Source organism: Mobula hypostoma, chromosome 16 (assembly GCF_963921235.1).
Source record: "Mobula hypostoma chromosome 16, sMobHyp1.1, whole genome shotgun sequence".
NCBI lineage: Eukaryota > Metazoa > Chordata > Chondrichthyes > Myliobatiformes > Myliobatidae > Mobula > Mobula hypostoma.
This window is the reverse complement of record NC_086112.1, coordinates 45,344,719-45,357,141: the sequence shown is the minus strand read 5'-3', so window position 1 is coordinate 45,357,141 and position 12,423 is coordinate 45,344,719. Positions and strand designations below refer to the sequence as shown.

Here is a 12,423-nt window from a genome sequence, read left to right as displayed (position 1 = left end):
CATTAGAACTCGATCTTTCGGAAAGATGCCAGGAAAAACTTACACCAACAAAAACTGAAAACTTGAACCTGCACCTGCTCCCTAAATGCTGATGTACCAAGAAATACACAGTCAGTAAACATACAGAGTTTAAGAACACATGGAATAGAGAAGACCACTCCTAACACCTGCTCTTCCAGTCAATAAGATTATCACTCATTATTAATTCACTTTCACTTATTGCATTCACTCATATCCCTTCATTCATTTGCATTAACAAAATCACTAATATACTAAGCAACTATGCCTCCACAGCCCTCTTAGGTAATGTATTCAAACAATTTACCAAGCACTGGGTGGAGAAATTCCTACACATCTGAATGGCTATTTATTTAAAGACTGTCATGAATCAAAATCAAAATCAGATTTAATATCACTGGCATGTCACGAAATTTGTTGTTCTGCGGTAGCAGAACAGTCAATACATTTAAAAAACTATAAATTACGATGAGAAACATACTTAGTGGATTCTGATTAATCGGGCCATAGGTTAATCAAGTAGCCTCTTATTTAAGACAACTCTTAAAGAATGATTCGGCTGGTGGCGTAGTGGCATCAGTGCCGGACTTTGGGATGAAAGGTCATGAGTTTGAATCCAGCCAGCTCCCCTGCACGCTTTCCATCTGTGCTGGGTTACGAGCTGGTGATCTCTTGGAAACTCACCCAGCAGAAGGCAATGGCAAACCACTGCTGTAACTTGCTTCGTATGCAGTTCTCCACTACGTCAGAGAGCTGTGGAGGGAAATTGTCCATTAACCGGAGAAACTCCGGATGCAACATACCTTTCCTTGAAGAACAAAAACACATTGTGAAAATAGCTGGTATTCCCTTCATTTATTTGGGACAATATGCTGGTTAATTGGGACAGGAGACTGTTGCTGAACAGCTTCTAACCAGCATCAGTAGCATGAACTTGTGTGGCTGTTAGGCACTCCATCTCGCTCAAAGAGCGAAAGATTTTAAATAGCACCAGTTGTGTGTGCTTGTGTTCAAAAAGCAGTGACTTTTGTTATTGATAGCTGGCAAGAAATAAGCAGTAAGTCAATTTAAAACTGTTTTGCTCACCGTGTTTTCAAGCATTCAGGCTTAGAGATGCCGGAAATGGCCAGGATTGAAAATGAAATGATTTCACTACTTCAACAAGTTAGGTACTATGAAGAATTTTAAGGTATTGACTATCATCTTGAAAGTTACAATGAAAATTAAGATTTGGAAGATGCAATCATTGAAAAGTTTGTACAAAGGCACTTCATTATCTGTACTAGGTGGCTGTGCTGATTTTGCTCATTTACAGTCAAAAGAACACAGCAGCATACACTGGACAAATTCCTCCAACGTTAACTTTTAGGATACATATATTGTAAAAAGAGAACAAAAGAAAAAACCTGAGGTAGTGTTCATAGGTTCAATGTCCATTCAGAAATCTGATGCAAAAGAAGCTGTTCCTGAAACATTGAGTGTGTGTCTTCAGGCTCCTGTACCTCCTTCCTTGATGTGAGCAATGAGATGAAGGCATGTCCCGGGGGATGGGGGTCCTGGATGGATGGATGGATACTGCCTTTTTGAGGCATTGCCTTTTGAAGGTCACCTGGCTGCTGGGGGGGCTCATTCCCATGATGGAGCTGGCTGACTTTTCAACCTTCTGCAGCTTTTTCCAAGCCTGTGCAGTGGTCCCTCTGTTCCAGATGGTGATGCAACCAGTTAGAATGCTCTCCATAGCACATCTGTAGAAATCTGCAAGAATCTGGTGACATACCAAATCACCTCAAACTCCTCGCCCAACCAGAGTAACCTGCCTTGTCAAACCCATAACGAATTTTTGTTTAATTTAGGGATATGGAGCAAAGATGAGTGAATTGATTTGAGGTGCTGATCAGGCGTGGTCCATAAATGCTCCTTCACTACACCAGCTGCTGTCCCATTGCTATTTTGACACTCCCTGTCTTCTGCATCAGAATCAGAATCAGGATGCTGTGAAATTGGTTGTCTTTGTGGAGGCAGTACAATGCAAGACATAACAATAGAGGAAAAAAAATAGCCTCAGCTCTATGATCTACATCTCACTTTTCTGCACGTTCATCCATTTCACAAACGCTTTAGCCAATTCTACTGGTATCTTTTCCTTTGGCTATCAAATGTAGTGTGAACCAATAACATTCCTCAACATTTCCAGAAATTTTTAAGGCAGCAATACTTACATTTTTTGCCTGCAATGTTAATTGAACCACCATTAATACCATACTGAAGAGTTCAAACCAGTTTCTCCATAAGAAGACATTCAAGCATACAAAGGTAACCTACAAAGGCAGCAGTACCTGAATCACAGCAATTAGATATGTTTTCTCCTACAATTTACTTACTCATCTAAAAACTTGGTAGAATTTAATTGAATTTAATTTAATTGACTGTGGGTTCAGAGAAGTTATGTTTTACAATGTACAATAAAAAAAACCTGATTTCTCAGTTTCCAGAGCTGGAGAACCGAAAATCAGGAATAACCAATATAGACCTAAATATCTCCAAAAAAAAGATTTTTTTTTGTCATCAGCTAATATAAACGACAGAAGAGAGAGGAAACAAAAACAAACTTGAAAATTCTAATGGTAACACCCAGTTCAGATTAAACAAAACAATGTGATTGAAAGTTATAAAACATGTAATTATGGGAATAGTGTTAGAACAGTGACCAGTCTGTAAACACAAGGAAATCTGCAGATGCTGGAAATTCAAGCAACACACATAAAAAATGCTGCCTGGCCTGCTGCGTTCACCAGCATTTTTTGTGTGTGTTACCAGTCTGCAAATCTAATTTTGTAATTATCACTTTGCAAAAACAATACCCTGAGTAACTTTTACTCAGATACCTAGAAAGTAACCTGATGAATTCTGTAGTATTTAATAGCCTTGAATATTTCAGTAGTTCTGTGATTAACCTAAAGGAAATTAAGCATTTGGTTATTCATTGTGTATGCTTTAAAGAATATGCAGCAATAGCAATGTATTCGCATTAAAGTATTGAAGTCACAAATTGCTAGCTATTAGATGCAAGGCAATAGGTGAGGGCTCTTTATTCTGACTATTGTACAATGAGAAATGCGCCCGATTTGTTAATTTACAAAAGAAAAATCTTGTAATAAATTATTGTTGCACGAACTACCAACTGGTTTAATTACTGTTTAAAGGAATCTTTGAAACATCCAGCTGCCAACCACAAAATTCTAATCACCATTAAGCTTTTAAGGGACAAGTGTACTGTTTTAGTAAGTTACTGGCAAGAATAACTTTTAATTCTGAATAAATTATGATAAACATATACAAAACTTTATTACAGAAGAAAAATTAGTTTTCCTGGTTCTGCAGATTTACCCAGTTAGGCAGAGAGACGAGGTGGTGGCAGGTTCTATTCCTGGTTTGTTCATATAATCTACTGGAATTGCTAGAGCAATATAAACATCCAGAGCCCAGTTAAATGAAGGAAGAGAAAAACTGGATAGGGTTCTCACTCCTATTGTTAATCGGGAGCTCTCAATGAAAGAAAAGTATTGAATTAGCATTTGGCTATAATGTCCCCTCAAAACAAAGAGCATTGTCAAGTTGAGCACTTCAAAACTGTTTACTGAAGCAATGCACTTACAATAAAAATACATCAAGGACTCAATAAAGATAGCAGGTGATTATTTATTGAGATACAGCACGGAATAGGCCTTTTAGCCCTTTGAGCACGCCGCCCTGCAACACCTGATTTAATCTAGCCTAGTCACAGGACAATTTACAATTAACCTACTAACTGGTACATCTCCAAACTGTGAGAGGAGACAGAAGCACCTAGAGAAAGCCCACGCTGCCACGGGGAGAACATACAAACTGCTTACAGGCAGTGGCAGGAATTGAACCCAGGTCACCTGTACAGTAAAGTGTCGTGCTAACCACTACACTACTGCACTGCCCATTGAAGAACTCAAACTATATTTAAGCAACTGTATTAATTTACAAGAGAAACTGACAGACAGTTATCATGGAATGACATAATATACATACATCATTCATTCTGGAAATTCGCTGGCAATGTCATGGTCAGTAATTCAGATTGTAAAACTGAACACGGCAATTTTAGGTACAAGTATCTGGAAAACTGCTGCTAAGAAAATTAATATAAAAACTTTCAAGCAAGAGAACCTGCCACGTATACATATAACTCAGTGGATTCCGGTTAATTGGGACACATCGGGACCCAATTATGGCTTTTCAAAAGAAACTGGTTGACAGCAGTAATGGAGGACTAGCACTCTAGGAGATGTGTATGTGCTTTTCTATTCCCAAATACAGAATTCTACCACAGTTATTCAAAGAATAGATTTCAAATTCAGAATATTCAAAAGGGAATTATATGTATCACCGATTTTACAATATGCTAAAGGTAAAATGTTTGCATAGGTTATGAGAATGGTGGAAAATGCCTGATTCTTAGCTGGCAGCACAACTGTCAAATATCTTGAGCTGAAGGCAATATTAATGTAGTGCTGAGAACAGATCATCCACCCAGCAGGTCACAGCTGCTGCATAGTTCAAGGCAGTAGGGAGAAAAGAGAAACACTTCAAAAAGACAAATTAAAATGCAACATAATATTTTTTTAAATTACTTATGGAATGCAAGTATAAGCTAACACACAAAGGGTATTAGGTTCCATACTCAGAAAACAGAAAGATGCTAACCATGAAAAACTAATTTTCTCTACTATTTATGCCATGCACATGGAATTAAAATATATTTATCATGACTTAATGTTCACACTGAAGTCAGAGAAACAGCTGTGATATGACATGTTGTTAAGAACATTCATGCTTAACACTTTTTTCTTCCACAATGATTCATTATAACAGAATTATAAACATTTGCAATTCAGATGCTGGCCTTTCATTCCATGAAGTTTGTAATGGCCAAAAAGGGCCATTCAATGTAATCTTACTTTCCAGCTCAGTCTACAGCAATAGAAATGCTTCTAACAGCCTTTAAAACAGTAGCTCAAGATCGCTATCCTTCTCTGAGTGATAACTATTTCATCTTCTCTTTTATCTGGTATGGCCTGGTGTGGTATTGAAACACTAATGCCCTTGAAAGGAAAGTCCTACAAAAAGCAGTGGATATCACCCAGTCCATCAAGGGTAAAGCCCTCCCAACCATCGAACACATCTACATGAAACGCTGTGGCAAGAAAGTAAAATCCATCATCAGGGATCCACACCACTCAGAACATGCACGCTTCACACTGCTGCCGTCAGGAAGATACAAGAGGCTCAGGAACAGTTCAGAAACAGTTATTACCTCTCAATCACCAGGCTCTTGTAAAAGAGAATAACTTCACTTGCCCATCATTGAAATGTTCCGATGACCAATGGACTCACTTTCAAGGCCTCTTCATCTCATGTTCTCAATGTTTATTGCTTATTAATTTATATATTTATTGTTTCTTCATTTGTTATTTGTACAGTTTGCCATGTTCTCCACCCTCGTTGAACACCATAGTTGGGTGGTCTTACACTGAGTCTGGTTTGATTATTATTCTATAGATTTATTGAGTATCCCCACAAGAAAATGAATCTTAGGGTGACATATATGTACTTTGATAATATAATTTACTTTGAACTTTTTCCTCATGACAATTACTTTTTCTGTTCCTTTGGTAGTAAACCCTTTGTTAAGGAAAATATGTCCATTGTACACACAGTTTTATATGTAACAATTACACCCATCTTTTAGAATAAAGGAAGCAAAAGGGAAGAAAAATCTCTTGGCTGAAGTTTTCCATGCCCGACAACAAACTCAAGCCTTCCTGTGATCAACTGTACATAACACTGAGCAAGGATTTGTCGGGACATTTCGATAGTTGGAGCATTAGTTCACTACTACTATAACCTATCCCTTTAGTGATTAAGTATGCCCAACCAAAAGTTCCATGTGTCCTGCCATCATGAAGCGTCTGGACTTCAAAATTTCTGTTCCTCTGCGCTTCAGTGTCCTAGAAGTTGTGTAATTCCTTTAAAATTACCTCAGTTCTCCATTTCACATTCCATTTTTCTAACACTTGACAAGTCCATTTATATCTTAGCTGCAGCCCACAGTTTTCTTGTTCCCTGCAATATTTTTACTTCTATTCTCTTCATACTTCAGATTAAATCATCCTCATGCACTAAAAAAGGCGGAAAACCAAGTCCTGCAGAAGCACAATGGTAACAGCCTTCCAGGTGCTCATTGACCTTTTCTGCCCAAAGTCAATTTTGGATTCACTGGGTTTTTACTCTACCTTTAAAAAAAAGGATCAGACCAATTGGCATCAAAATTGTTGGGATTAATGGGTTCTATTTCAACTGTAGAAAAGAAGGTTAAACAACCAACAACTTAATTCTAGTGCACAGACAGCAAGCCCAAAAATACAGAAGACCTAAGACAGAAGGTTTTCATAAGCTTCTATTCTTCTGGAATTACCTCTTGTTTAACACACATGCCCCCCACCACCAGCAACCCATCTATTTAACCCCAGCCCAATCACAGGATAATTTAGAATCACCGATTAACTTATTAACTAGACAGTGGGAGGAAACCGGAACACAAAGGAAACCCATGTGGTCATGGGGGAACGTACAAGTTCCTTACAGGCGGCACAGGAATTAAACTCTGAACTCCAATGCCCTGAGCTTCCACAGTGTCACACTAACCAATGGTGCCCAAACCACACATGCTCTCAGTGAACATCAAACTCTGAGCCTCCGCAGATTCCCACCACGTACTGCCATATAAGCACTGCGTGCTAACCAATTACGTCACCTTTTATATTTGTATGAAATGCAATCGATTCCATATAATCAATTTCATATAGGTATCTCTGTAATATAAAACTTCTTGCAAGCACTACAAAACGTACTGACAAAGCTGACCATTTAATCTCCAATACAAACCTTGAATCAAATAACTGAATCTATTTTTGAAATTCAAAACTTACCAAACAAGTGCTAGATTCTGTGCTTCTAAATTGGATGGCCATTTTACTCTCCTAATCTGTATATTTAACACAGAAATTTCCACAACAGAATATCCTATCACCAATGAATAATCTATTTAGAAATAAAATATAAAATTGCTGGTATATACACACATGTATATACAGTGGTTTCCTGTTAATTGGGACACAGCTGGATCAGTACATTTTGGCCCAATTAAACAGCTGCCACAAATGGCTGAAGTTTCATGGAAATAGCTAAAAAGGTATAAAAAAGATGAACTTAACTGAGTAACAAATTATGCATTTAAATGAAATACAGAACAAATTAAAACATTACCAATACCACTACAATACTATAAAAATGTGTATTAGTTCCAATAGTTGTTGATGCAGGAATTCATCCACTGTATGCTGCCGTGTTCTTTTGATTAGCAAAATCAGTGCCGACACCTTCATTGTAACATTCAAGATGATTGTCAATAACTTCAAATACTTTGTAGTTCCTAACTTGTTGGAGTTGTGAAATCCCTTCATTTTCACTCCAGGCTGTTTTTGGCATCTCCAAGCCTGAGTACTTGAAACTACAGTGAGCAAAACAGTTTTGAATTGTCTTACTGTTCACTTCTTGTCAACTATCAGTGACAAAAGTCACTGCTTTTTGAACACAAACCCACACAAATGACACTCTTTAAAAACTGTTTGCTCTAAGCATGGCATAGTGTCAAACGGTCACACAAGTGCACATGACCAACAATAGTTAGAAACTGTTCGGCAGCAGTCTCCTGTCCCAATTAGGTGATGTAGTGTCCCAAATAAATGAAAAGAATCTGGGCTATTTTCTCGATTAGTTTTTGTTCTTCAAGAGCTGTCCCAAATAAACGGCTGCCTCGATTAACTGGAATCCACTGTATATGCTTCATTCTCAAATTTTGTTTGGATTTGACCTTCTTGAACTACTATTAACAACATGCATACATGCATTTAAAAGTAACTACTTTTTACTTTATGTATTTCCTTTCTCCTTTGAGTTTTTGTTTTTAAATGCACGCACTACTTCAGTTTAACACAGTACTTTGTCTTCACTTAATTGTTTCAAAGCTGCTCAATCTCTGAATTATCTAAAGCTGCCTATCAGATTCAGATTCATTTATTCATCACAGGTATAGTGAAATGCACCATTTGTGTTAACAACCAGGAGGATGTGCTGGGGCAGCCTGCATGCATTATATGGAGAACTCTCCTACTTCTGCTCAAAGTAGTGCAATTGCATCCATTACAGTTACCTGAAATGAGCAGATATATCAATAGCACGTGCTTTTCTGGGGTTTTGTCCCAAACTTTTATTGCTACCCAGGTTTTGTTAAAAAAAAGTGATGCAATAACTCTTCAAAATAATAGAAAGCTATTGCTGTGGAAAACACGATGCTTCTTGGTAAAATGAGACCAGATCTGGAAAGGTGCAAGGAAGGATCCTTTTACTGAAGAGACATTGTGGAGATTCTACTAGAATGGATGCTTCTCCACAAGGCTCTTGTTACAGGTGTTGAAAGAAGTGATTATTGTTTTTATATTGGTATCCGTAGTTTAATGTAGAGAAAACTACATGAACGAATAAGCTTAACACTTCCTAAAGCATAAAATTATTGAGAAAATATTCTAATTAACCGAAAGTTCTCCTTCAACAAGACATTCTAATTTGTAAGATTTTCTCCTACTGAAATTAATATTCGTAATAATATAACCTGTTCCACTAAGTGCATGTACTCATTAACCACACAGAATTTTGATATGGTACCAGTTGCTGGGAGTACAAAAACAATGAACCAAATTACCCTGCAACAACTTATTCTCAAAAAAGAACCGTGCATCAAAGGTTCATTTATTATCAAAGTATATATCCATATACAACTCTGAAATTTGTATGCAATACATAAGATACTAAAGGAACTCAGCAGGTCAGGCAGTCTCTGTAGAGGGAAGAGGATAGTCAATGTTTCAGGGTAAGATTCTTCATCCTGAAATGTTGACTGTCCATTTCTCTCCATAGATGCCACCTGACCTGCTGATTTTCTCCAAAATCTTGTGTTGCTCCAGATTCCAGCAGTGTCTTGTCTCCCCAAGAACTCTGCAGCAACAGAGTTCTCCTGGTTACCTTGGGTAATGAACAAAACCAATGTTGAAAAAAAAACTTGACTGAGCTCAATTTTAAATGACAATCTTCGTATTTTGTAGCTTTGTCCTTGTTTCTGACCCAGCCAGTAATGATAACTTTGTGGCTCTCCCACTCATGAACAACCTTAAACTTAAAACGGAACCACAAAATTACAACTGGGGCATTGTGCTACAAGCTCCTTAATCTGTTTGAAGAGGATAGTCATTTATGCACAAGGCTGAAGATGAAAGGAAATACTAAACTGGACACAACAAAGAAGCAGATAAGCTCAATATAATGACGAAAGATACAAATTCCAGCGTTCAATGTCATAATTATAAAAGAACATGTTACTTCAACTAGCTTTCACAAATTTGGACAAATTACAAAGTCAACAGAAAATATTGATGGTACACTTTTAAATCTAAGCATTGGGAACCACTGTTACAAAACATTTGAAACTGTTATAAAACATGCAACTACAAATACATTAACAAGAACTTGTTCATTAAGTAACATTTAAAATACCAAAACATCACAAAATATTTCACAGGAATGTAATCAAATGAAAATTGGCATTGAGCCAATCAAAGCAGTTTAGCAGGTGACCATACTCTTGCAACCAAAACTATATATTATAAAAGATGCCAGACATTTGGCAGGAAATTTTATTAAACGTGTGGTTACCAAAAGTTGAGTGAAGGAAAGAGATTACATACAAGTCAAGGAACTTAACCAGTGCACAAGACCTGATCTAATTAGCATGAGTAATTTCAGCAATTATGCCACATGCTCAAATACTTCCTTGAGCTCATCCAAAGAGAAATCAAAATAAATTCTGTGCTGCTCTAACCAGAGCAGCAAAGTTATTTTAAAAAAGACCCACTGTTTATATATTAGCATTGATATAATAGATTTATTATGTGACCAAAGACACTTACAAAGTTTGTATTCTGACAGGCTGCATCAAAGCCTGGTATGGAGCCTCCAACACACAGGAGGCTACAGAGGGTTATAGACTCAACCAGCTCCATCACAGACACACTCCTCCACAACATCTGGAGACAACTTCAAAAGGCAATGCCTCAAGAAAGCTGCATCCATCATTAACGATTCTCACCATCCCAGTCATGCCATCAGCCTGAAGACTCACACTTAGTGTTTAGGAACAGCTTCCGTCATCATATTTCTGAATGGTCCACGAAAACTATCTGATTCCTCTTGCAGCAGTTTTGTCAATTATAGATTTTCACGGTTCTGCACTGCACTGCTGCTACAAAACAACAAACTTCACAACATATTAGTCAGTGATGATAAACCTGAATTTAAGCAATGGCTAACCACAATGAATAATGAGAAAGTTTTAAAAGAATATATATATATATTGCAATGTTACTTGCCTCCCAAATAAGTGGCTGCCTCATTAACCGATGGCCCGATTAACCAGAGTTAATTGGGGGGGGGGGGGGAGAGAAAAGAGACAGAGAGAATGTGTATTTTTAATATATTCATAAGGAACTGATACAGTTTTATAATATTGTAGTGCTATTGGTACTGTTCTAATTTGTTCCACATTTTATTTAAATACATAATTTGTTGCTCTGTTTATCTTTTCCATATACCTTTTTAACTACTTCCATGAAATCGGCTAATTGAGGTAGCCATTTATTTGAGCCAAAATGTACTGGTCCGATGTGTGCGATTGAAATGGAATCCACTGTGTACATATCATCAACAAGCGAAGGGTACTTTAGAAGAAAAGGGAACAAAGTGTCAAAATTCTCCACAAGTGCATTTAATAGTGTCTGCTTTTGATTTGCTCTAGTCCCTTTAATCTGGATGATCCTTTACAAATTGGTGCAAGTACAAACTGAAAATCTTGCAGCAGATGCAAGCAAGATACTGATACCTAAAAGATCTATAGATTAGATGTGAAGTAAACAGTGTAATGACCGAGATAATAGCACTAATTAAATGTGGACAAAATCAATATTAAATCAAGTGTGACAAATAGAAAACAAGAAGATTAGACCAAAAAGGGGAAGAAACAAGGTAAAATTTCACAGCAAAGTTGCTGGTGAACGCAGCAGGCCAGGCAGCATATCTAGGAAGAGGTGCAGTCGACGTTTCAGGCCGAGACCCTTCGTCAGGACTAACTGAAGGAAGAGTTAGTAAGAGATGTGAAAGGGGCAGGGGGAGGCCCAAAATGATAGGAGAAGACAGGAGGGGGAGAGATGGAGCCAAGAGCTGGACAGGTGATAGGCAAAGGGGATACGAGAGGATCATGGGACAGGAGGTCCGGGGAGAAAGACGGGGGGGGGGAACCCAGAGGCTGGGCAAGGGGTATAGTCAGAGGGACAGAGGGAGAAAAAGGAGAGTGAGAGAAAGAATATGTGTATAAAAATAAATAATGGATGGGGCACGAGGGGGAGGTGGGGCATTAGCGGAAGTTAGAGAAGTCGATGTTCATGCCATCAGGTTGGAGGCTACCCAGACGGAATATAAGGTGTTGTTCCTCCAACCTGAGTGTGGCTTCATCTTTACAGTAGAGGAGGCCGTGGATAGACATGTCAGAATGGGAATGGGATGTGGAATTAAAATGTGTGGCCACCGGGAGATCCTGCTTTCTCTGGCGGACAGAGCGTAGGTGTTCAGCAAAGCAGTCTCCCAGTCTGTGTCGGGTCTCGCCAATATATAGAAGGCCACATCGGGAGCACCGGACGCAGTACATCACCCCAGCCGACTCACAGGTGAAGTGTCGCCTCACCTGGAAGGACTGTTTGGGGCTCTGAATGGTGGTAAGGGAGGAAGTGTAAGGGCATGTGTAGCACTTGTTCCGCTTACAAGGATAAGTGCCAGGAGAGAGATCAGGTGGGGAGGGATGGGGGGGGGGACGAATGGACAAGGGCGTCGCGTAGGGAGCGATCCCTGCGGAAAGCAGAGGGGGTGGGAGGGAAAGATGTACTTAGTGGTGGGATCCCGTTGGAGGTGGCGGAAGTTACGGAGAATAATATGTTGGACCCGGAGGCTGGTGGGATGGTAAGTGAGGACCAGGGGAACCCTATTCCTAGTGGGGTGGCGGGAGGATGGAGTGAGAGCAGATATACGTGAAATGGGGGAGATGCGTTTGAGAGCAGAGTTGATAGTGGAGGAAGGGAAGCCCCTTTCTTTAAAAAAGGAGGACATCTCCCTCGTCCTGGAAAAGAGTACAGTTGATGTTTCGGGCCAAGACCC

General features: G+C 38.8%; 1 protein-coding gene across 11 annotated transcripts in view; it reads right to left on the bottom strand.

Annotated features, from left to right (window-relative positions):
- Window positions 1-12,423, bottom strand: part of aopep (aminopeptidase O (putative)) — a 295,893-nt gene that overhangs the window by 131,513 nt on the left and 151,957 nt on the right. Inside the window, exon 14 of one of the 11 annotated variants that reach the window (XM_063068851.1) lies at window positions 10,252-10,937. The exons of the other annotated variants lie outside the window; for them this stretch is intronic. Within the exon in view, the coding sequence (XP_062924921.1) occupies window positions 10,770-10,937 (168 nt within the window). The 3' untranslated portion in view covers window positions 10,252-10,769. Of the gene's footprint in view, window positions 1-10,251; window positions 10,938-12,423 lie in introns of those variants that run through there. 11 annotated transcript variants of the gene reach the window in all.